Source organism: Lissotriton helveticus, chromosome 8, assembly GCF_964261635.1.
Source record: "Lissotriton helveticus chromosome 8, aLisHel1.1, whole genome shotgun sequence".
NCBI lineage: Eukaryota > Metazoa > Chordata > Amphibia > Caudata > Salamandridae > Lissotriton > Lissotriton helveticus.
In genome coordinates, this window is record NC_136069.1 from 362,259,596 (window position 1) to 362,285,324 (window position 25,729).

A 25,729-nucleotide genomic window follows, 5' to 3' on the forward strand; every position below is an offset into this window, starting at 1 on the left:
AGTTTTCAGGGCTGGGGAGTTTTTAGGGCACTGGGTCGAGTCGTTTTTATAATAAGGGGTTAGGGTGTTAGGCCAGCGCGGGAGGGGTCGGGTAGTGTATGTAAAGGGGCAGAGTTTTAGGCCTCAGGGCAGAGGAAGGGGAGTGGGTAGTCTGGGTAGGTTTTAGAGCTTACGTGTGGGGTAGTTTATAGGGCTAAGGGGGCTAGGGGTAGTTTTTCCAATTAGGGGTTAGTGTTTTAGGCCTAAGGGCTGTGGTTGGGGTAGTTTTAGGGACAGCATGGGGGATAGGAGGGGGTCTTGGAAGGTTTGGGCCTCCGGACCGGGGGCCAGTTAGGGGGTATGTAGCTTAGGGCGGGGGGAGGGGATTCGGAGTAGTGGCGAACTTAGCCACACATACCCCTTTAGCATTCATGCCTTTACCACAAACTTAGGTGGCAAAGATATGCGTGGTAAAGGAACTCATGGTTAAGATGCATTCATGGTTCAGGCTGCATGGTAGGGGCACGTGTGGTTTAGCCATGCGTGCCTCTATCATACAACCCTCCACACAGCTGTGATAATTTTTTTTATCCAGCAGCCTGAGTCAGCAGCAGAATGGCTGCCTGAGAGTGAACTGTCATGAGCACACACATGACTCTGCATTCTATTATCTAATATAGCTAGAACATATACAGTATTTGTTTTCCTCTGGCGCCAGCACGAATGGAAGGAGAGAAGTTAACTATAGCGTGCACTATTATATTTGAGAGCCCAGGACTACAATGATCAACATTGATTTGTAGGTCTACCTTGACAGTGCAACTGTTTTATGACCTTATGTAATCAACAAAAAAATACTTTTAAGTGTCCTACCGAGAAAGGCTCCACCCACATGTTCGTGTTTCCTGAGTACAGGGTTTAATTATACCAAATTTTGTGTGCTTCCACTAAAAAGACTGCTTGATTTGCACTCTTTTGCTTATGAGAGTGTTTATACTCTGTAGAGAAGGACGGAGTTGGTTATGGAGAGAAGCCAATGATCATTGCTATAGGCCTGATCTGTTTATTATGAAATATTATGATAAAGGCACTAAGCCTGATGTGTTTATTGTGAAAAACATATTTTAAAATCAATAGGCATGTAAGTGTGGATTTTTATTATTCTATATTAAAGCCTTCAGAGAAGTATTTTGTTACATGGAATCTCACAGATTACCATAGAAGGCAATGATGTTGGTGTTGGTCACATAGAGTGGCATACCACGTGTTAGAACTGGGATTTCTGGTAGGCTAAGGCTGACGCCAAAGCCAGGCAGAAACCACCATTCTAGTCAGGGCAAGGGAGTCACACGCCAAGATAACCCCTGCTCACCCCCTTGGTAGCTTGGCACGAGCAGACAGGCTTATCCCAGAGGCAATGTGTAAAGCATTTGCGCAAGCACACAACAGCAACAACATCTTAGGCACACCACAAAAGGAACTCCACACAAGGTTATATAAAAATAACTTCTGTATTGTCAAAACACATCAGATAGAAATCACACATGTATATTGTGCCAACTGGCACGGGCAATATTCTCAAGGGATTATTTACAGGACAGGGCCACATGGGCCACTGTCAGAATCAACACTTTTAGAAATAGCACTTCTAGAACTTAGAATAAGGGTAACACAAAAGAACAATTATAGGTCACAGCCAGTAACTACTGGTAAAGGTAGGTACACACTACGCAATACTAATAACCATAGGCCTAGATCACGCATGGACACATAACCTCTCTAGTATAAACTCTACTAGGCAAAACACAACCACCTAAGAATAAAATACATTTAGGGGTATAAGCAAGAACACATTACACATGATGCATCACAACATTCAGCGGCGTAAGAACAAGGCACATGATGCATCAAAAACACATTCAGAGGTGCAGGGAAGGAAAACAATTGCGCATAACATCACCTTAGGCAAGTACTAAAATAAACATAGCAAAATCACATTACGCAAAAATCACATTAGGGCCTTGCGCCCTACCCACATACCAGCCCCCTGCCAACTGGCCATCCAACAAGGGGACTCAAAAAGCCCTGTGTCCAGAATGTCAGGGCGCGCTGTCACGCAGCGCCAGTCAGGGGTGCGCTACTGGCGCAAAACCTAAACGTTGCAGGTGCCCACTACTTGATGGGCACCTGGGAACAATCACAGGGCCTAAACGTTGCAGCTGGCACTAAGTGTTGCGCAGCTGTAGCAGGCCTGGCACCACTGTGCCATCTCTGTCCCTCCCAGGGGCACTCTCTCTCAAATTGCGCCTAAACGGTGCAGCTGCCCACTAATTGCTGGGCAGCTGAAAAACAGCAACTCTGCGACAGGGCTCTCACTAGCCCCTAGGAGCAAACTGCGCCCACAGCTGGCAAGGGCATTCACTGACCCTCTAGGAATAAAACTGCGCCACATGTTGGAGCCACACAGGCTCTGGCACAAAACATGCACAGGATGGAGCCCTCTAGGCTCTGGCATCAACTGGGGCCTCGTTGGAGCGCGCAGGCTCAGTAAATAACTTTGCCCCCTAAGAGCCCCACTGGGCTCTAAACATCAGAATGGCCCTCAAGAGCCTCGGGGCTCTGAATCACAGGATGGCACTCAAGAGCCTCTCTAGCTCGAAGAAAGAATGCCCCTGAACGATGGAGTCCCTCTCGCAGGACTCTGAATTAAAGAAAAAATGGGGCGCTGTGAGCCTCTCTGGGCTCCTAAACAAATACAATGCCCCCTGAGCCTCATGGGCTCTCAAAACGATTGTGGTGCCCTGAGCCCCTAGGGGCTCTCAAAACAAATATGCCCCCATGGAGGCTCTAAACACTGAGGCCTCGCTGGGGCCTCTCAGCGCCCCTCCAAAAGGAAGCTTGCACCACCGGGGGGGGGGGCGGACACCGGCAATGTGCCCCGACACCCCCCTCGCATCACGCAGGCACTCACCGACTTTTTCGAGGGTCTCGGCGTGTTTCCTCTCCGCTGCGGGACCGGCCCTTCAGAATGGAGCCGCAAGGCTCCAGATCAATTTTTCCTCCGGGGCTCCCTCACAGCTCACGGGGCCCTGGGCGGCCATTCCACGGCCAGCTGCTTCTCTCTCCAGCCGCCGGCGGCGGCGGGCGGGACTTCCTGCTGGATTGCAGGCCCCGCCCCCGTCCCGGCCAAAAGCTGCCTGACTTCCGGTTTCTGCGGTGCGAGAGCCGCGGCGGTTATTCAACACGGCACAGCGAGGGGTGGGCACCCTCGGTTGCAAAAATAAAAGTAGAAATGGGGTGAGCACCCGTTAGGCAATTAAATGAATGGGGTGGCACCCATCAGTAAAAATAATTAAATATGTGGGGCATAACGCAGGGTAGGCTCCTGCGGAGGCACAAAGGGGAGAATCCCCAGCACACGGTGCAGCCCAGTGCTGCAGGGCAGAAACAAAGGCTCCTTTAGGGTAAACAAACACCTACTAGGTTCTAAGGCACAGCAACCATCCAGCCCCACAGGAAAGTCTCCCAGAGCAAGGAGAAAGTCCCCCAGCCATCCTCAGGCCAGGCAGAAGGGTCCAAAAGAAGTCCTCCAGCAATCCAGGGGCTGGGCAGGGCCCAGGGAGGCAAGCCTTCCCCTGGGCCCAAGCAGCAGCACGCCCCTGGCAGGATTCAATTCAGAAAACAAGAAAATTTTGTAAGGGGACACAGCCCCTTTTCATACCATAAAATCCTTTGTCTAGCAGGGTGCAGGCAGTGTGCGAACCAGCTACAACTGGTTATGGGGAACTCCTTTCAGTGTGAGGGGCAGAGGCGACAGCCGCCCAGCAGGAGGTGGAGCAATCATTGTGGCAGGCAGGCACAGCCCTATTCACTCCCAGGTGCTATCTCCTCCCACCACTCTAGTTGCAGAGGCAGTCATTCAACCAAGGGCTGACTCAGACAACCTCCTGGGGGCTCCCCAGCCCCTGTAACCTCAAACCAGACAGTCAATCCACAAGCAGGCCCAGGCACTGCTGGAGCCAGGCTCCAGCCAATCACGTGCCAGCAGACTCACTACACACGCACACCCATGTCTAGAAGTGGCACTTCCACACTAGACACATTCATGCCACATACATCATTACGCAGCATTCAGTCTCACAAGTTCGCACATACCAAACTCGACCCTGCACTCCCCACACATCAGGAACTACCATGGTCACACATATTCCCCATGCATTCCTATGGGAGGGGAGGTCACTCACCACACATACACAGAGAGCTCACGCACTTTACACTGTACCACAGTGAAAAAGTGTGCAAAGGCCTAAAATCACTAACACCAGGTCACAGAAACAGGCTAGGCAAAAGCAAAAAGTGTCGGGGTGAACCTGCCAAAAAGGGCCAGGTCCAACACCACGTATATAGGTTTGCTAAGTTCTTGTTAGGCATCTGTAATTTTGTACACCACTCTGATTTTAGGACTGGTGCCTGTGGGCCTGAGATGGTAATAGTCACAAGTTATATCCCTGTTTGGTGCTCTGGAAATGCATGTCTAGTGCCACAAGTCTGGTCAGCCTATTATGAAACATTAGGGAAAAGGCAGTTGGTCTAGCTTATTAATAGTGAAAAGCATATATTAAAGCCAGTAAGCCTTTAACAGATGGTTGTTGTCACATTGTGTTGCAGGATATAGACAGATATTTTTTGCATGTAATCTCACAAATTGCCACAGTAGGCAAGGGTTGTGGCGATGGCCACCCACTCTGACAAACCCGGGGTGTTCGCTATGATAATTCTTGGTAGTCTCTCTTGACAGGGGTTGTGCATCGTTTTGCAAGCTGTATTTTTCTACATATTTGTAATGTTATAACTGTGTGGCTCATGGCTGCCAGAATATGTGTTCTTAAATAGGCCAATATTGGGTACTGTTTAAAGCCAATGGTTAAGGGTTAAGGTGTGATTGAGGTTAATTGGGAAATGTTATGTCTGATTTCATTGGTTTGATATGTTTATTATGAAAAGGTATCACAAAGCAAATAGGCCTTACTTATTGTAAAAAACGTGTTAAAAGCAATAGTGTTCTAGGGGTGGATTGTTATTACACTGTGCTAAAGCCTGTAGGTAGGTGTTTTATCACATAGAATATCACAGATTACTGTAGTAGGTGACTTACGTGAACAAACCATGGGGAAAGACAATTTGCACTATGGTAATCTTTAGTAGGCTCTATTAGTGTGCATTAAATTGTTTGGACAGTTGTGTTTTGTACATATTTGTAATTTTTTTATGGTCAAGTTTGTGCTATATAAAACTACTTTAAAAAAAAGGTACCTGATGGTTGCCTTGTTGGAAGGCTTATAAACAAACCTAGTAGGTCTGAGTTGGTTAAGGTTGCATACCAGCCATAAAGATATTAGGCCTGATTGTTTATAATCAAGGGTTATGATAAAGACAGTAGGCTTGACAGATTGATTGTGAAAAATATGTTAATCAATATTTACGGGTAGATTCTGATTACTCTGTATCAAAGCCTACAGATTGGTATTTTGTTACATAAACTTTCACAGAATGTCATAGTAGGCAAGGGTTTAGGTGCTGGCTACCCGCTCTGACAAGCTGTGTGTATAGAAGATTTGTACTGTCAGAATCCTTGTTATGCTCTGTTGAGAGACATAGTATTTTGCTTTGCCAACTGTGAATTTGTATAATATGTTTTTTTATGATGATATGCCTCGTGGTGGCTTTGTGGGAAAATGTATACTTTTACAGGAGTTATCAGTTGATTATGGTGATTTTTCAATGATAACAGTTATGGGTCTGATTGGTTCACTATGAAAAAAAAGTTTTGTTGAACTAGATCTGATATGTTTATCATGAACATTTATGATAAACACATTAGGTCTGACATGTTGATTGTGAAATGCATGTTGAAATCAATAGGCATTTATGGGTGGATTGCTAATTCTTTGTAATAAAGCCAACAGATACCGTAGGTATTTTGTTACATGAAATGTCACAGATTTTCTTTGTAGGAAATGGCTTTGGGGTTGATTTCTGACTCTGGGAAAACCTTGAGGTGAAACATTTGCACTGTGAAAATTCTTGTTAGACTCTCTTCTTATCTGTCTGCCCGAATCTTGTAATACACTTTTTAAATCATTTGTGCATCAATATATAAACATATATATTCATGTAGATACATAGAGGGCCTTTGTGCCAGCTCTGTTCTGCCATTGGTCTGGCTGAGTGTCATTTACACTCTACTTTCATCCATGAGAGTGAACTGCATGGGGTAATTGTTCAGTCCACATCAGTAATTGGCCATCTCACCCTGTGAATGATGACATTTCTACTGATCAAATATGTATAGCTACCTGAAAATTAGTATGGTTCAATGTCAGGGCAGGTGGCCAGCACTTTAGTTTAGAACATTCTATTTTCATACATCCTGTTTCATTTATTTAATGTTTCTTAAGAGGATACCTCAGGCAGTGCTAACATGTTGCTTCCTTGCCACTCATTTCATCTGTACTGCACTGCATCCTATGTGACCACTTCTTCTAACCCAGGAGACCATTATGGAATGCTGTTGTCCATAGTGTACCATTGTTTTACCTTTAAAGATGGTCATCACGTTGGTTCTAAATGTGGCAACTATGCATGAACATTAACACAACAATTAACTATGTACAAGGCATTTGCAAGACAGACCCTCTCTGATATGTTTAGTTTAATTATTACAAAGCTTATAGTTGTCATGTTTAGGGGGAAGCATGTTTTCTTTTTACTTCTTTTATTCTTTTAATTTATCTTGCATATGTTGGTATTGTGTGTGCTTTACTTCTCAGGGTGAACGAAAGAATGAGTAAGTGGATGAATGAATGGGTGCATGAGTGCAAGGATGTGGGCCTAAAACAATCAATGGCACAACAGGCTCTTTCATTCATAGGCCCGACCTATTGACACTGCCAATGCTTGTTGTGTCTCAGAGTTTGGTCCACAGTATCCCCTGTCCCTCCCGTCAGGAGCTTTTTTTTACCGATTGAAGTGTTTTGCATTTAGTGAGCCATAGCTAGAGGTAGAGCATTCCAAATACTAGGCCTCTGGATTTGAAATGCTTTCACAGTTGAGTTGAAAAAAGGCCCTAAAAATACACCTTATTTTTTGCATTTTCTTTGTGCTCCTGTTTTTCCCTTCTGCCAGTTGGTAGTTTCAGATTATAAATACATACATTAATGTATTTTTTAATCTTATTTCAAAAGCATATTTTGACAACTTAGCTATTCTCATTAATATACCATTGCTCATTGATGTGTCATAACTTCTTATTAGTTTCATCATTTATTTTGCAAACATGTTGGTAGATGGCCCAGTAATATAAATGATTGCTGGTGTTGCAGGTTGTAAGTTTAAATGCTGGTAAGAGCAACCCAGCCTTCCATCCATCCAGGGTAGAACATTGATGTACATAATTGGGTTGCTGGTTGAGGGGGGTGAACCCCTACTTAAGCAGCAAGTACAATTCTTGCCAAGGTGAAACACAAGCAAACACCAAATTTAGCTGTGCTTAACCCTCTGATAGCTTGGCACATAAGCAGTCAGGCTAAATTTAGAGGCAATCTGTAAGGTATTTGTGCAGCACTTTAAACAGTTATAAAGTGAAAAGACAACATAAGATGAATGTCACACCAATTTAGAGAAATATAGTAAATCTTAATAAATTATTTGATACAAAAATCCAATTAACAGAATGGGAGAAATGCAATTTTAAAGATTTAAATAAAAATAGTGCCTAAGAGCATAAAGCGCCAACTGTGGTTATCTGGTCTAGCTGAACCAGGACAAAGTCACAAGTTATAGCCAACCATGATGGACTAGGGGCTGAATACAGGAACCAAGGTTGTGCCGTTGGGCAAAGTACCTTAAATCCTTGTGACAGAGCTTTGCAGGATCCTGTGTCAAGATGCATCGGGCATCCGACAAAGCTGCAGGGCTGCGATGCAAGGTCCTGCATCATCATTGAGGATGAAGTTGACAAGGGGCTTGTGATGCGAAATCCTGCTTCCAGGATGTGTCGCACAATGGTGGTTGTGGGGAGATGCGGGCAGTGATGCGATTTCCTGCGCTGTCATCAAGGATGCTGTTGACAGAGGCTTGCGATGCAAAGTTCTGCATTGAGGTTGCATCTTAGAGTGGCGGTTCTGAGGAGCTGTGGACTGTGATGCAAGGTCTTGCATTGGGGATGCGTCGCGCAGTGACGATTTTGAAGTGGAGCTCGGAGAAGATGCATCGCACTGCGTTGGTTCTGCCCAACGGACCACTGCTGGGCTGGCAAAGCACCTTTAGGCCCACGAGGTTCTAAGCCTGGGTTTGCACCACTTGAGGGGCAGGACTCACAGCTGTTAGAGTTCAGGTACTGGGGTCAATGTGGTTGGAGCCTTTTCTGTCCCTGAGGCTTTGATCAGGAGGCCAGCCAACTAGTCCTTGGAGCCACTCTGGTGGTCCATGGGTCAAGATGTAGGTCGAGTCATTATTGGTCCTATAGCCGGATAGCAGAGTAGCAGGGCAGCAGAGTAACCGTCCTTCTTGCAGCAAGACAGCACAGCAGACCTCCTGAGTCTTCCACAGGGTTGCACTGAAGACTTGGGTCTGAGGGTCCAATACTTCTGTTTGGTGCCAGCTATGAAGTAGGAGAAGGTCTGGAAGTTACCAGAGGTGCTTGGAATTTTCTGTCTCCCTGCCCTCGCACCAGCTTGTCTGGGGGCACAAAAGACTTGTATTAAACCCTTTGTGATGTGTTCAGGCAGAGGCTTTGTAGTGTGCAAGTGTGGCAGCTCGTCCTCCCTTACCAAGTGAGAAATGGTGCATTCTGTCAACACCTATTCCCCCTTTGTCTCAAAGACCAACTGCCAGCTACAACTAGTCATGTGACCCAGGAAACAGGCTGCAGGCAACAAATGGATAGGACAAGAAAATGCCAACTTTGCCAAAGTGGCCTTTTCAGAACTGAGACTTAAATTCCAATTTTTAAGATACATTACACCCTGCTCTGTAGGCTATTTAGCGCCTACCCTAGGAGTGACTTGTATGTATTAGGCCTGGCAAAATTTTTAGCAAGTCAAAATGGCAGTTTTAAACGGCACACACAGGCTCCAATGACAAGCCTTAGACACGTTTAAAAGGATACTTAAGTGGATGGTGCACTCACAGGCTAGAAGATGTGGCCTAATGGCTAGAGTGTTCACCCTTGAAGCTGGGGAACTGGGTCCGAGTCTTGGCAGGGACGCTCAACATCCTGTGATTCTGAGCAAACCACTTTATCTCCCTGGATCTGACAAAATTAATGTGCCTGTCTGTAAAGCAACTAGTGCTTAGGTCAAGCTTGCGCTATATAAAGCTAAAAAAAGAAATTGCTACAGGCCCACTACTAGCATTTAATTGACAGGTGCTGGGTACATGTAGTATCATATTACTAGGGACTTACAAGTAAATAAATGTGACAATTGGGTGTAACCAGGGTGGCTCAAAGAATTGATTCCAATGTTTTAAACGTGTATGTTTATTTTCCTTATGTTGAAAAAAATTTTTTCTCTTTTTTCATGATATTGTCATCATATCATAAGCATTTTACAGCAAGAGATCCATAATTGGTTATTCAACAAACGCTCCGATGCATTTCGGGCGGGCTGCCCTTTGTCAAGGAGCACTGAAAGAAGAAGAAGCGAGTCTAAGTAAAAACGGGTGGACGTCTGAAACGTGCATTATGCTAAAGAGTGGTGAAAAAATTGGTAGGATGTGAAACGGAGTAGGTGAAGAACCATATCGGTTGTGAATAACGTGCTGACTGAAGGTACATGCAAACAATTATAAGCGTGACCAGTGAGTGAGGGTTGGTGTCTTAGGCATGTCGAGTTTAAATGACCAGGTGATCTTAAATAATCGGAGAGTGGAAGTTAACACTAAAATGTGCCGGATTTAAAACGAGTGGGTGATCTTAAGAGAGAAAACGCAGTTTGGGAGGGTGCGACGGTTAACAGGTTTATGCGGACTGGTGATCATAAAGTGAAAGTTAGCGTTAAACCGTGCCAGGCTTGAAGAAAAAACAGTGAAGGGTGGTGTAGTAGTTAGCACTTACTTCGTGAATGAAACGCCAGCGGGCAACGGTACGGTCACTGGGTGGACAGGTGATCAGTGGGAGAACCCGGTGGATTGAAATGGAGTAGGTGAGGCATAGTGATAGAAAGAGGACTAATAGGGCGTGTGAAAAGAAAGGGTGGCGGCCATCTTAGAACGGTAAAATTCATGATGGGTAAAGTAAATTGAAATAAATTCCAGGGCAATGCGAGATATCAACCAATCCAGTATATAAAAAACTGACATCTATAGATAACAACTATATTCAACACGGTCATTTAGTCCATGTGGCTTAAGGGTTTGTAGACGATAAATCCACTCTAGTTCTCTCTTCAGAAGAAATTTACGATTGTCTGTTCCTTCATTTTTTGTAATGGTTTCTAGAACGATAAATTGTAGTTGAGCGATCGTGTGATGAGATGCATTGAAATGGGCTGCTACGTTGGATTTCTAATTTTTTGTACGAATGTTAGATTTATGTTCGTTCATGCGTGTCTTGACTTTTCTCTCAGTTTTGCCTACGTATAATTGGCCACAGGGGCATTTGATGGCATAAATCAAATTCATAGAGTCACAGGTGGCATTGACGTGTAGTTTAATAGAATGGCCTTTCATGGGATGTCTTATGATGTTCCCTTTGATAACACAATTGCAGTTACTGCAGTTTTTACATGGCAAGGTTCCTTTGTAATCTGTATGAGTGAGAGGTTTCTTCATGAGAATTTCCGTCATGTTATTGCTAAGTTTACGGGTCAGTTTGAAAGTGGATACTTCGAGTTCAAGTAAATTGGTGTGAGTCACCGGAATAAATGACGTGCCTTTTTCAAGTAGGTTCATTTGGTGGTTAGTAAGACTCGTGTCAGAGATATTGATGACTAGGTGTTTTTTTTTGGTTTGGGATCCTTCTTGGTGACTGTGCTTCTGGTCATGGGAGGACTTTTTTCTATCTCCTTTCTTCTTGCCCCTCCTGGGTCTTCCGGGGCCTCTTGGCCTGATGCTAAAAAATGAACCAGGGATGGTTGTTGTGAACCAGTTGTAGATTTACTTGCTTGGTTGTTAGTTGTGGTCTCGCTCGTACCTGTAACAGTGGTAGTTTTTTGTGCCGGACGGTGTGTGGAATCACTCCCGGAAGATGAAGTGTCCGTTTGGGTGTTTGAAGGTCGATTGCGACGTCGTTGGGCATACACATCGGCCCAAGTGTATACTTCATCTAATTTATAGTCTAAAGTATCTCTTCTGAACTTCCTGACTTTGCGATCATTGAGGCACCTACCATATTCTCAAATGTTACGCGTGAAGCGCATTGTCTCCGACGAAAACACAGTCAATCTCAGACTTAAAGAAATGCAAGACCGATTCTCTGATAGAGGTTACCCTCCTACCATTCTTAACGAAGCCTACACCCGAGTTGCAGCCATTAGCAGACTAAAAAAGCCTTACCAAAAAAATCAAAACCACTGATCAACGCATGGTACTAGTATCCAAACACTCAACCACAAGTGCTACCTTCAAGAAAATGATCCTCAAACATTGGCCTATTCTACAAATGGAACCCGATTTCAGGGACTGCTTTCAAACTCCTCCACTGTTTGCCTACACCCGCAGCAATAACATGAAGGAAATTTTCATGAAGAAACCTCTCACTCATACAGATTACAAAGGAACCTTGCCATGTAAAAACTGCAGTAACTGCAATTGTGTCATCAAAGGGAACATCATAAGACATCCCATGAAAGGCCATTCTATTAAACTACACGTCAATGCCACCTGTGACTCTATGAATTTGAATTATGCCATCAAATGCCCCTGTGGCCAATTATACGTAGGCAAAGCTGAGAGAAAAGTCAAGACACGCATGAACGAACCTAAATCTAACATTCGTACAAAAAATGAGCAATCCAACGTAGCAGCCCATTTCAATGCATCTCATCACACGATCGCTCAACTACAATTTATCGTTCTAGAAACCATTACAAAAAATGAAGGAACAGACAATCGTAAATTTCTTCTGAAGAGAGAACTAGAGTGGATTTATCGTCTACAAACCCTTAAGCCACGTGGACTAAATGACCGTGTTGAATATAGTTGTTATCTATAGATGTCAGTTTTTTATATACTGGATTGGTTGATATCTCGCATTGCCCTGGAATTTATTTCAATTTACTTTACCCATCATGAATTTTACCGTTCTAAGATGGCCGCCACCCTTTCTTTTCAAACGCCCTATTAGTCCTCTTTCTATCACTATGCCTCACCTACTCCATTTCAATCCACCGGGTTCTCCCACTGATCACCTGTCCACCCAGTGACTGTACCGTTGCCCGCTGGCGTTTCATTCACGAAGTAAGTGCTAACTACTACACCACCCTTCACTGTTTTTTCTTCAAGCCTGGCACGGTTTAACGCTAACTTTCACTTTATGATCACCAGTCCGCATAAACTTGTTAACCGTCGCACCCTCCCAAACTGCGTTTTCTCTCTTAAGATCACCCACTCGTTTTAAATCCGGCACATTTTAGTGTTAACTTCCACTCTCCGATTTTTTAAGATCACCTGGTCATTTAAACTCGACATGCCTAAGACACCAACCCTCACTCACTGGTCACGCTTATAATTGTTTGCATGTACCTTCAGTCAGCACGTTATTCACAACCGATATGGTTCTTCACCTACTCCGTTTCACATCCTACCAATTTTTTCACCACTCTTTAGCATAATGCACGTTTCAGACGTCCACCCGTTTTTACTTAGACTCTCTTCTTCTTCTTTCAGTGCTCCTTGACAAAGGGCAGCCCGCCCATAATGCATCGGAGCGTTTGTTGAATAACCAATTATGGATCTCTTGCTGTAAAATGCTTATGATATGATGACAATATCATGAAAAAAGAGAATTTTTTTTTGCAACATAAGGAAAATAAACATACACGTTTAAAACATTGGAATCAATTCTTTGAGCCACCCTGGTGTGCCTCCTTGGGATGTACCTGCATGCTTATGCGCACACAACTCTTTTGATCACTACTTAGGCATCTGGACGGAAACGCCTCCAAAGAGTGCACCCGACCGATTAACCTGTCACACACATTCATTCACACCTGCTGTGCACCCTCTACTACTATTTGTTGACAATTGGGTGTAAGCCAGTGTTACCAAGTTTTAGGGATTGAGCACATACACTTTAGCACTGGTTAGGGGTGGGAAAGTGTGCAAAGTCCTAAGGTCAACACAAATAATGGGGTCGATTATGATGGCGGACGGACCTGCGTCCGTCCGCCACCCCTGAGGTGGAGGGACCGTCCGCAGGGGCAGCGGCGTTCCCTCCGTTGTAATTAGGATGTGACCGCCACCCTGGCGGTCACATCCCGTATATTTAACATTGCGGCGGGTGCTGCTTTAAGCAGCACCCGCTGCAAAGTAAAAAATGCATGCTGTGCATTTGCATGCACAAAGCGGCAGCCACCGCGCGGTGCCTGCTGCATTGTGCATGCAACTGCAGGTACTCCCCCTTAGGTACCCCCCATGTGCACCCCCCACACCCCCCCTTCACCCTGGGGGCCCGCAACGGGCCCCCAAAGCAAGGACCGTTTGCCTTTTCGTGGCGATTGCCCACAGCACATCCTAATATGGCTGGCAGTGTCTGATAGACACCGCCACCATATTAGAGCTTTTCCGCCGCGGTCGCAAGGCGACCGCAGCAGAAATGCGGCGGACGGTCTTCCCGTCCGCCACAGTCCCCCCCGCCATTGTAATATGGTGGGGGAAATAAGTGGCGGACGGGCAAGGATGGCGGACGGATCGCCACCGCCTACATGGTGGAGGCGATCCGGCCGCGATCCTAATTGACCCCTAAGTTCAGAAAAAAATGCAGGAGTAAGGAGATAGGTTTTGGGGAAGCCTAGCCTAAGGCTGAGAGTTGTGATAATGGAGTTCCATGTATTTGGACAATAGCAACTCTTGTTATTTGCCATAGGTACTAATAACAGTAGTGTAGTTAAAACAAGTTATTATAATTATAACTTGCTGTGGTACAATTTGGTGGGATAAACAACTTGTTAGTCGTTTGGCATCTTGCTCTGATTAACATCTTCTATGCATTAAATTCCCAGGCATTCGCCAATCTTACTATGGAAGGAAACATATTTTCCCACAAAAACACACAAATGTAGATAATAGTTGTATAATACAAAAACAAACCGACAATACAAATTTCAGTATGTATTCACTCACTTAATTTTAGGTAGTTTAGTACAACAGGTAGAGATTCTGTTTAGACAGGCCATAAAATAATGCTTCAGCAACCAATATGTAGTTATGAATTCTTTTCTAATCTCCCTACCTGTACATATTTTCATCTGAGGTCCCTGCTTTTTAAAGTTCCTGAAATCATACACATTGTTTTTAGATTTCCGCTGATTCGGGTACTTCTTTCACTAAGTATGGCTCTTTCATGAGCTGACACAAAAGTACATTTTCCTATCTAGGGCCGCATTTATCAAGCGGTGTATGGCTCACCAGCCAGCAGGGTCACTGTAGGCCCTGGCCACTTTTCCCCTTGCGGAGTACTGCCTGCCATATCCCATATCTATATATTATCACATGCCTGGCAAGGATCTTTGTGCCTTCACTCTATCTGATAATGCAGCACCTGCACTGTAGGAAGGGCTGAAATCTGAGCAGGCACTATGTGTTGTTTGCTTGCTCAGCATTCTTTTCAGTTTTACACAAGCCCTGAAAGTAGAAGCTTATAGTGGACAATCAAAAACAAGAACAGAACATCTCACTGGTATTCAATTAGATCTAGGTAATATATCCTACATAAATTCAAATAATAACATTGTCCCAAAGCAATAGATATTGAAAAACATGTTCTTTTTTATTCAAATAGTTTTCTGATAAGTAAGAACATAACAGTAACAATGTATCATAATCGTGGTACCAATTTTGTATGTACATTCTATACACTTCTTTTTATGCTATATACAATACCCCCAAAAAAGAAAATCACACATAAAGGCCCAATCGCAACAACCACACAATTCATCCAAACACACTGTCCTATCAATCTCACAGACTCTCAACAAATGAATCAAATAAAAGAAAAAGCAATTTAACACAATAGGGAGACTTCACAAATTATATAAACATATAAAAGATATACAACACAACACAACAAAAGTGAAGAGCCATAGTGGAAAATCAAACATTTATTGGTCTTGACCCGCGGGGAATTCTCTCCATGCAAGTGAAGGCCAGTGTAAGTTTCCCCTACCTGGATCCACCATGCCTCACTTGGCAGACCAAGGCAAGGAAACCCACTAACCAGCTCCAGCCCTTAATAGGGCGGGGTGAGTATTACTGTGACCTTCTGTCCAGAGGCAGACAGGCGATCAGGTCATGGGTTTCCGATGACAGAGCCATTTGAGCCCCTGCATCAGAAACACAGGGATCACCTCAGCTCTAAATAAGTAGGGGTGAGCGGAATTTGCGTAGTCGCACCTCGCAAAGCTCAGCGAAATGGTAAAAAATCTCTGCGAGCACGCAAAAGTCCAGCGAACACGCGGAATTATTTGTTCCGCCTGTTTTGGATGCTTTTTTCTTGTTCGCGAACGCTGTTTGCATGCTTGTAGGGAAATATCCTGCAAACACGCATTTTGAAGGCGCGAACATGCAAAAAATTCCGCGAAGCCGCAGATCGTGGAATTTTTGGCAATTCTGCGTTCTCCGCGGAACGCCAAATTACAAAAATTCCGCAAATTGCACGATCAGAACGGAATTTACTGCCCAGGCTTATAAATGAGCCAGTAAAACTGCAAATTTGGTGGGGAAGGAGCTATGTGAATTTATGCACAACTCTCCCGCTGGCAAACTCCAAAAAATGAGGCCTGGACATGCTTGCTAAAGAAATATTTAAACTGTCAACATTTTGAAAAATAAAAGTGGTGAACTCTGGAATTTTTTATCTAATAGCTGAACATCTTCAGCTTTTGTTGGTGTATACAGAATACATGTGATACTCTATGAAGCATTTTACTTTGTTACCTCTCTGCACAGGCAGCTAGTTATCTGATTAGTCCTCTGTATTTTGTGTCTGTATTGTCGAAGATGCAGTTGTGAGACATGTTTGTTTACGCAATGGTGGATTTAAAAAAAAGATGCTAATAGTTAATATTGGTGTAACAATCACTAATAGTAAAGTACAAAATGAAGTCAGAGCACAACACCCATAAGCTCCCATGAGCAGAATTTTTTTTTTAATAAATTTATTTTTATTGCAGAAAACACAGGAAATACCGGCCTATAAGGAGTACTGCAGCCGAACCAAAGTTGGAAAAGATGTGTATGATTATCACAGTATTACACGGCCGTTCAGCCCACACCCCGGAGGTCGGGCGGCAAATGGAGATTGCATGTGAAAGCATATATTTCAGAGCCAGTCCAGACATTCAAAATCCAGTAAAAACTTCTGCTTTTTTTCTTTTTTGTTTCGTTCCTTTTTAAACCCCCAACCTTCCCCCCCCCACCCCCCATTGTACTTTTGAACTGAAAAACGCTGTTACAGTCATGCGGTGAGCCACGTCTTACCCCTCTGGCTGCATTCACAGTAAGGTCTCCGGGCACCCATGTATATTAGTGTGCAGCTTATCTACCCCCGTCCCGACACCCACCACCCCTTACCCCAGTCTGTCGAGTCATGTGTATTCGCATCTCGCTCCAGCCTTCCAGGGATCTCACCAATGGGTGTATTACCCTTCCTTCTCCGCTCCAAATTACACTAGCGCTCTCGCAACCCCCCTCGCCTCTGGTGCGTTCCCTCACTGCCCTCCCTCCAGTCCATGGTATTGCCTCCACTTGGCCCATACTCCGCGGAACTTTTTGGGGCAACCTCTCGCCTTGTATGTCACTCTTTCTGCCGCCATATAAAGGTCCAGCCCTCGTCTCCATTCCTCAATGTCTGGCGTCTCTGTGGCCCCCCAGTACTTTGCTAGTCTCTCTTTGCCACAACCAGTGCTAGTACCAGGAAAATGAGCAGTGAGCGGGGCAGATCCACCTCGGTCGTCATGCCCAGCAGCGCTAGCTTAGGCTCCGGCGACAATTCTACCCCCAGGACTTCCCCCAGTTCAGTGAAAATGTGTGACCAATAGGTTTGTATGTTCGCACATGCCCATATAGTGTGGTAGAAATTCCCCTGTTGCTGACGGCACCGAAGGCAAGCCGGGTCACTTATTTTCCCCATTTTAAGAAGCCGTGTTCTATCAAAGTACGTTCTGTGAAGTACATTTAACTTAATGAGGCGCAGCCGTGATTTAATTGCTACTTCCCGGGGGTGCATGAGGACAATCTCCCAATCCAGATCTTCCATGACCCCCACGTCCGCCTCCCATTTGCCCCTAAGTTTGGACAGGTCACCCAGCGTGTTATTAGTCAGCGTTTTGTATGTGAGGGAGACCGCCTGGCATGTTATCTGTTCCTGGAGGAGTCTACCCTCCAGCGGAGCGTACTCCGGCATATCCGTGAGCGTGATATTTTGGGCCCTCCAAGCATGTCTCAACTGTGTATATTTAAACATTTGTGTTTGTGATGCAGCCCAAACTCAGTTCGTAATGCCTGGAAGGATTTCAGTTCTCCCCTGGAAATCACATCCCCTATACTCGATATGCCGGTTTCGTCCCACCTTCGAAAGCCCCGCAGCTTAGATAGTTCTGTTAGCCAGGGGCAGTGCCACAACGGTGTTTGTCTAGTGGGTCTCGCCTCCCACCCCATTCGTTTCGTAGCAGTGAGCCAGGCTCTCAGTGTGATCACAGTCGCCGGTAGAAGCGAGTTCCTCGCCCCGCCCCCATACAGATAGTATAGTATGCTCTTGGGTGACATTTTGTATCTTTCGAGTGCATATGTTGGGTGATCCGCCGGTGCATGGATCCACTCGTTTATAGGAGTAAGGTGTTCCGCCCAATAGTAGGCTTCCAGGTTGGGAAGCGAGATCCCCCCACTGTATTGATGTCTCTGGAGCGTCTGCAGGGCTATCCGCGGCTGCTTTCCTAGCCATAAGAAGGTACGAAGATCCGCGTGAATCTTCGGAATTGTCGCGGTCGGGAGTGGGTAGTATTCATTCTGCAGTGCATAGAGGAACTTAGGTAGGGTAATCATTTTGTACATTGCCGCCCGACCCAGAAGGGTGAGCGGCAGCCGTTTCCATCTATTCATGTCCGCCACTGCATCTCCCACAATCCGTTCTATATTTTTGGAAAAGGAGACTTTCCTGTCTAGGGTGATATATATGCCCAGGTATTGGAAGCCTGCGGCAGTAGTAACCAGTTTCTCGGGCAGGGTCCCCCACTCCTCCTTCCCCTGTGGATCGTATACAACAGACTTATACCAGTTGATGGTGTGGCCTGCTCTCGCTCCAAAGTTGTCCAGTTCCCTACACAACTCCGGCACTGTAATGTCGGGTTTAGTGATGTATAGTAGTACGTCGTCGGCATAGAGTGATATTTTTTCTTGCTCCCTAGCCGAGGCCTCTCTCGAAAAGCCATGAATATCAGGGTTCCGTCTTATGTGCAGTGCCAGGATTTCGATGGTTTGGGTGAATAGCAGGGGGGATAACGGACACCCCTGGCGCGTGCCCCTCTCAACTCGAAATTCACGGGATAACATCCCATTTACTCTCACTCGCGCTCTCGGGGTCGTGTATAGGAGCTGTATCCACCCCCGAAATTTAGGGCCGAAACCAAATCGTTGAAGCGCTGCCATGAGAAATGGCCAGTGCACCGCGTGGAACGCTTTTTCGGCGTCGAGCGAGAGGAACCAGTGGGGTTCACTCCTGTCTTTGACTTCCTGCAGCCAATTGTGTGTGCGTCTGAGGTTTAATTTGGTTGCTCTATCTGGCAGAAAACCCGATTGGCCCATGTGGACGAGGTCTGGGACTACCAATCTCAAGCGAGTAGCTAGAATGGTAGCTATAATCTTCACCTCCATGTTGAGGAGAGAAATGGGGCGATAGGAGGCACAGTCCTCCTTAGGTTTGCACTCCTTATATATCGGCACAATGGTGGCTAGTGCGAGGTCTGGTGGCAGGACCCCCTCCTGGTACGACTCGGTGAAGAGAGTTTTAAGGTGTCGCGTCAGGAGATCGGTCGCTTTAAAAAAAAATTCCGCTGGGAATCCATTCGGTCCCGGCGTCTTACCCGTTTTCAATTTGGCTATAGCTTCTGATAAATCGTCCAACGTGATATCCGCTTCCAGTGCCGTGCAGGTTTCGGACGACAGTGTTGGTACCTCAGTCTGTTCCATGTAGTGTAATGCCACGTCTATGTCCCCCAGGGCCCTGGCTTCATAGAAGCGTTCGTAGGGGGTCGCGAAAGCCTCTGCTATCTCCCCATCCTTGCATATCATTCCCCCATCCGCATCCTCAATTTGCTCCACCCATCTTTCGGCTCTCTCCTTCCTACTCAGCCATGCCAGTAGCCTACCCGATTTATCCCCCACATCGTAGAGACGGTGGAGAGTTGCCAGGGATTGTGTCTTCGCCTCATTCGATACCACCTCTCTATATTTCCTTTGTGTGTCCAGCAGGTGTCGCAGAGTCCCCTCCCCCTTGCGTGCCTGATATTCCTTTTCCAGCGACAAAATCGTGGCTTCCATTTCTGCTACCTCTGCTTGTTGCTTCCGTCTCTCCTCCCCCAGCCTCCTCTGTATACTATCTCGCAGCACTGGTTTCATCGCCTCCCAGAAGGTGACCCCAGAAGTAACTGAACCTTCATTCTCCGCTATATACACCTTGATGTCCGCCCGAATGCCACGCGCGATCTCCGGTGTCTGAAGGTCCCATGTCGCCAGACGCCATTCAACCCCTCTCCTCCCCCTTCCCCTTCCCACCTTTGCATACAGGGGTGAGTGGTCCGATAATCCCCTCGCTTTGTATTCTACTTCATCGTCAGCTGTGAGATATTGCCTAGGTACAAAAATATAGTCTAGTCTGGAGAAGACCCTATGTGCCCCGGAGTAGAATGAATAGGCGTTCTGTGTAGGATGGCGCCATCGCCACACGTCAGTGAGTCCCATAGTAGTCATCAGTTGTGACAGGGCAGTATGCGTTCCCCCTCTACGTGGTGTCCCCGTGCGATCTTGTAGTTCGGACATCACATCGTTGAAGTCGCCCCCCACTATTTGCATGGTGTCCGCTGTGTCCAAGAGCATGGACGTGAGTGCCTTGAGGGTGCGTGCTTGCAGCTTCGGAGGCGCGTAAACCGAGACTATAGTGTACCTTTGTCTCCTCCACGTCCCTTGCACTCCCACATATGTTCCTTGAGGGTCACTCCATGTGCGTGTGGTGCAGAACGGGGATGATTTTTTGATTAGGATCGCTACTCCTCTGGAGTCCGAGGTATACCCTGCGTGTGCCAAGACCTTGTATCTGCCCCTAGCTATGAACGCACACTTATCCCCTCTAAGGTGTGTTTCTTGCAATAGGATGAGGTCCGGAGTCATTCTCTTAAGGTAAGCATTCACCAATCCCCTTTTAATTTTTGACCCCAGGCCGTTCACGTTCCATGTTAGGATGGAGACTCTATTGTCCACCCCTTGCGGTGCCGCTAATGTACCTGCCATTGCGAGTGTAGATTCTCATCTACCGTTGGTGTTGGTGATGGATGTATGGATCGGTGTGTCGAAGTGTATGTCTGCAGCTCACCTCCCACTGTTCCCTCCCCCCAACTTTGCTCTTCCCCTCCCCAACTTGATATAACTTTGCATCCCCTGATTACCCCCTCCTCCCCACCACCCTCCCCTTCCAGACTCCTCCCAACATGGGATGGAGCTTTCAGCGGGAGCCGGTCTGTCGCCCACCCTTGCCCCCCCATTGGTCAACTACCCCTCACCCTTCCCCCCAAAGTGGAAAGCGGTTGGGTTATTGGTCCAAGTTCTGCGCCCAAACGGGCGAACAAACCCACTCAAAAAACACAAACCAAGTAGATAATTATAAACAACAAGAAGGGAGAGCGTCAACTTGCGTGTCTCCGGCCTCCCCCGCCGTAGTCTCTGGATATCCACTCCATCAACAGTCATGAATGCGAATCTTGTGTAGCTGTATCAGTCTCGCTAGTCTTGCCGGAGGAGTCTCGTTCTAGTTGGCGAATCTCCTTTACCAGTGGATGCATCGAGTCCTGTTCCTCAGCACGCTCATCCACCTCGGCTTCCGATGCCTCACCGCCTGGGTCTTCTTCCTCTTCCCCTTCCGAACGTACATGTTGACGGATCTTCTGCCTGCTAGAGCCCGCTGTAGATGATTGCCCTGGTGACTCTGATCGTCCTCTCCTCATCCTCGTTGAGGTGTGTGCATGGTACGGAGTCCCCGGAGTGCGGGAATGTAGTCTCCTGGATCCCCGTCTTTGGGGTTTAGGAAGGCCCCGCGGTGCTTTCTCCCTTAGGGACCTGTCCATTTCCTCACGTCCCGCCGCTTCTCTGCTGTTGAGGATCGGCCGCTCCTCGAGCCACTGCCATGCGTCCTCAGGGTGGTTAAAGAATACAGATTTGTCCTTATAGATGACTTTAAGTTTGGCCGGGAAAAGCAGCATGTAGGTGATATTCATGGACCTGAGTTTCGCCTTTACCGTATCAAAGGAGCGTCTCTGTTTCTGCACCTCTTGGCTGTAATCCGGGAAGATCATGATGCTTGTGTTCTCCAATCGAATCTCTCCCAGTTTTCGTGCTTCCCGCAGTATCAAATCCCTGTCAGCAAAATTGAGAAAGCGTGCGATAACCGGTCTAGGTCTCGCCCCCTCCGGTGGCTTAGCTAGCAGTGCTCTGTGCGCCCTCTCGATTACAAAACATGCAGAGAATTTTGCTGCAGGGAAGGTAGTAGACAGCCATGTGTGGAGGAACGCGGCCATGTTATTTCCCTCGATTCCTTCTCTAAATCCCACAAAGCGTAGGTTGTTGCGGCGGGCCATGTTCTCTGCATCGTCCACCTTCCACAACAGCTGTCTATGCGAGGCTTGGAGCTCCACCATATCCTTCCGAAGAGTGGTGAGCGAGTCTTCCGCCTCCCCAATTCGTGTTTCCGTCTCTGTGACTCTAGCCGACAAGTTTCTGAAGTCTTGTCGCAGGAGAGTGACCTCCGACCCCACCTCTCCAATTTTAACTTCTAAGGCCGCTCGGGATTCCTGGATGTCGGATCTCGAGGCTTGAATCGCTGCCAGTAGCCTATTTGTGTCTATTGGCCCCTCTGGCGCTGCGTTGGGGTTCTCCTTCCCCGGGCGTGATGTCGCGAAGTTATCCATTGGACCTTGCTTCAGGGGTTTAGGCAGTGTGTCTTTTTTCCCCATGGTCGGCCGCCTCAGGGCAATGGCGCACCTGCACCTCGACACAGTTACAAGCAGTGCTCTGGTAACCGTAGTGGCTGGTACTCTGCTCTCACGGTGGCCAGCCGGGCCCAGTTTGTACTAGGAGTGCCACGTACCACCTCTCGATGCCACCCTCCTGACCTGTTGGCGCTGCCAGGTGTCAATGCCCCTGCTGGGCTGCAGCTTGCTCTCGAGGGTCAGGGCCACTCCGGGGCGCACCCACTGCCGGCCCGTGTCCCCCGTCCGTGGTTTCAAATGCTCCCCAAAGGTCTGGACCAAATCCGGGTCGTGATCTGGTGTGACACCACTTCCTTCCGGTTTCCGTCCGGTAGAGCTCAACCTACTGCTCCTTGTGGTGGGGCGCTACTCATTCAGGTGCACAGGGTCCACGGGGCATTAGTGATTAGGGATTTGACGTCCCTCACAGTCATACAGCACTTGATGTGGCCAGCGCAGTGTGGGTCTTTCGTCTCAGCTCTCCCCTGTCCTATCACCCACTCTAGCACTCCTGCTGTTGAGGGCTCCTTGGCACGCTCCTTCGGACACTCACGCGGCCTCCTGCTCCCAGCTGTCCCCTGTTCTGCCACTGCCGTGGGCGTCTCACCTCGGTCCGGCCCCCTGGTGCTTTCGTGCCTTTTCCCCGTGTGTTGGCTACTCTTATTCACCGCGCCGCTATGCTGGTAAAGGGCTGCCGGTAACGTAGCGGTCTGGGGACTGCCCCTCGTCTCGTGGTCTCCTCCGTTGCCACGCAGGGCCCCCTCCGGCCCGCTCTTCCCTCTCCGTTATCGGCGGGGGTCCCCAGTCGGTCCAGGTGGCTTGCCGAATGCCTACGCCGCCATCTTGGTAAAGGGCGGCCCTCAGTTGCGGCCTCTCACCTCCGGTTTCGATCCCCACAGGAGGCAGTTCTGTCAGGTTGTCGGCTCCGTGCAGGATCCGCTGCGGTGTCTACCTCGCCTCCCTGCTGCTAGCTCCCGGGTGCCTTTTCCGCTTCACGCCGCCATGTTGGTGAAGTGACACCGAGTGGAGGCACCGCCCGCACCGGAGAGAACGCTGGTCAGTCTCACCACCGCCTCCGCAGCGGCTCTCGGGGGTCGCAGGAGTCGTCGGTGACTGCCGCTGGTCAATCTCCTGTCTTCTCCACCTCTCCGGCTCTAGAGCAGCGCCGGTGCCGCCATCTTGCTCTCTCGGTGGTCGCAGCGGCCGGCCAGCTGCGCTCTAAGAACACGGCTCCAGTTGTTCGGGGTGTCCCCCGGATCGCGCACCAGTCTCGGGGGCCTCAGCTACACCTTGACATGTGTGTTGGAGTGGTTACATCCCATATTTATCGTCGGATCTTGCATTAGCCGGCCGGGAGCTCCCGGGCTACACGTCTAGCTCAGCATGCTGCTGGCCCCCCCCCCATGAGCAGAATTTAAGCTTGAAAGTTGTAAATTCGAAGATATATAGCAAGAGCACTTTCTTCCTTATCTAGGACGGATGTTCTACCCTAGACTTGATTAAACGACTATATTACGAATGTTAGTTGAAAACCAGCTATGATGTCCATTTTATTCTTTTCTAAATAAACTTATACAGTGCATGGTTACCCATAGGCCTCCCAGCGCTGCCAGTGTAGCTAAAAAGAAGGGGATTACTGAAATGCAGCGTGAAACAGCCAGGTCTTTAGTCCCTTATGGATAGGGGAGCGCCTTTTCAAGCGCTTGCAGAGAGTGCGGCAGTGGCGGTCCGTTTAGGTAAGGGCAGTGGGGCTGGGCAGGGGCGGTGAAAGTGACAAACGACGGGCAATGAAATGTGAAATAAATAAATAAAACCACTTATCTTGCGCCCGCTGCATCACCGAGTCGTTTGTCACTTTCATCCCTCTGACCCCACCCCCGCCTCGCCACACTTATCTGCATGGACCGTCACTGGCAAGAGGAAGGGTGTTACACACCTTAGAAGCATTGAATGAAAAGGATAGCCCTCCCGGTTTTACACTCTTAATCCGAGGGATTTTAGCCAAGAAGGCATTGGAGGATCGCAGCGATCTCCCCGGTTTGTAGAAGGAGAGCAATGACCTAGTGATCGCCGGACCTTTGTCACGCAGTGACATGTATGCAATGCAGACGGATTTAAATGTAATCCTCTTGACTAACGGCAGCCAATGCAGCTTGATGTCTTGGGAGAATATACAGTATGCATACAGACCAATTACCATGCAGACCAATTAAACTCACACATAGCACACTTGCATTATTATACAGAGCGTCTGAGGCATCTGACAAAACCAATTAACAGTAGGGTACAACTTAACTATAGCTATTGATCAACCAAACTAGTAAATACGAGGGGAGTACACATACATTTACATTTCTCTATCACTTAAATAGATCCATTTGTGTTTAAAGATTTTCGCTCCTCACAATAAAACATTACCCGAACTCGCCCTTTTATCTAAATGCTATTAATGCCCTGTTAATCATATTTGTTATGTACTTTGTATAATTCCCCATATATTTGTTTATTAAATATATCCCCACAATTGTTGGTCTAAAGTTCAAATGCTCTCAGGTCTGTTTGCATGATAAATAGAAACACATTTGCATGTAGCATTGTGTGTGAAAATTGTGTTTTTTTTCTTCTAGGTCTCTTCCTGTATCCTGAGAAATGTGACTGTAAAGAAACTGAACTCGAATGCGTGGATATTGGTTTGATGTCCATACCACAGGTCTCCAGTAATGTAACTCTGCTGTGAGTACACTTGTGAATACAAATACACATTTTATACACTGACATCAATGCTATGTCATGGATAGAGGAAAATATATCACTTGTACTTTGACCCTCAAAGCCATCACTGGAACTGAAGTCAGATGACTTTTATCTTGATGGCATTACAAGATGTAATAGAGTTTCAAAAAAATGCAGTACATGTAAGATGAGTAAACTTGCAAAATGTCGTACTAAACTATTTAAAGGTATATTTTGGTTATCAACCGTGTATAAACTAGCAACCTGCCGAAATCCAGATTTAATATGCCAGGGGGCAAGCCTTCATAGGACACAGGAACACTAAACTTATGCCAAGTAGATCCTGATCTTATAGCACGATGTTGCTGTAGCATAACTGGAATATAGGGCCTATACCTGGGTAAATGGAGCTGCATATAAGTTCCCCAAGTACACCTTCATCTAAATAGATACAGGCATTTTGTGTGATATACATCATCACATCCTTGAGTACACCCTCATATGCCCAAGTGCATCCCCCTCTTCCCAAGCACAGTTGACTGTGCCCAAGCATGGTGACTCCATAT

The 25,729-nt window shown here is 47.0% G+C and overlaps 1 protein-coding gene across 2 annotated transcripts in view; it reads left to right on the forward strand.

Annotated features, from left to right (window-relative positions):
- RXFP2 (relaxin family peptide receptor 2) overlaps window positions 1-25,729 on the forward strand; it is a 1,449,053-nt gene that overhangs the window by 768,791 nt on the left and 654,533 nt on the right. The window contains exon 4 of one of the 2 annotated variants that reach the window (XM_078657149.1): window positions 25,058-25,163. In XM_078657149.1, coding sequence (XP_078513275.1) covers window positions 25,058-25,163 — 106 coding nt within the window. Of the gene's footprint in view, window positions 1-25,057; window positions 25,164-25,729 lie in introns of those variants that run through there. The other variant, XM_078657148.1, reaches the window with a different exon arrangement.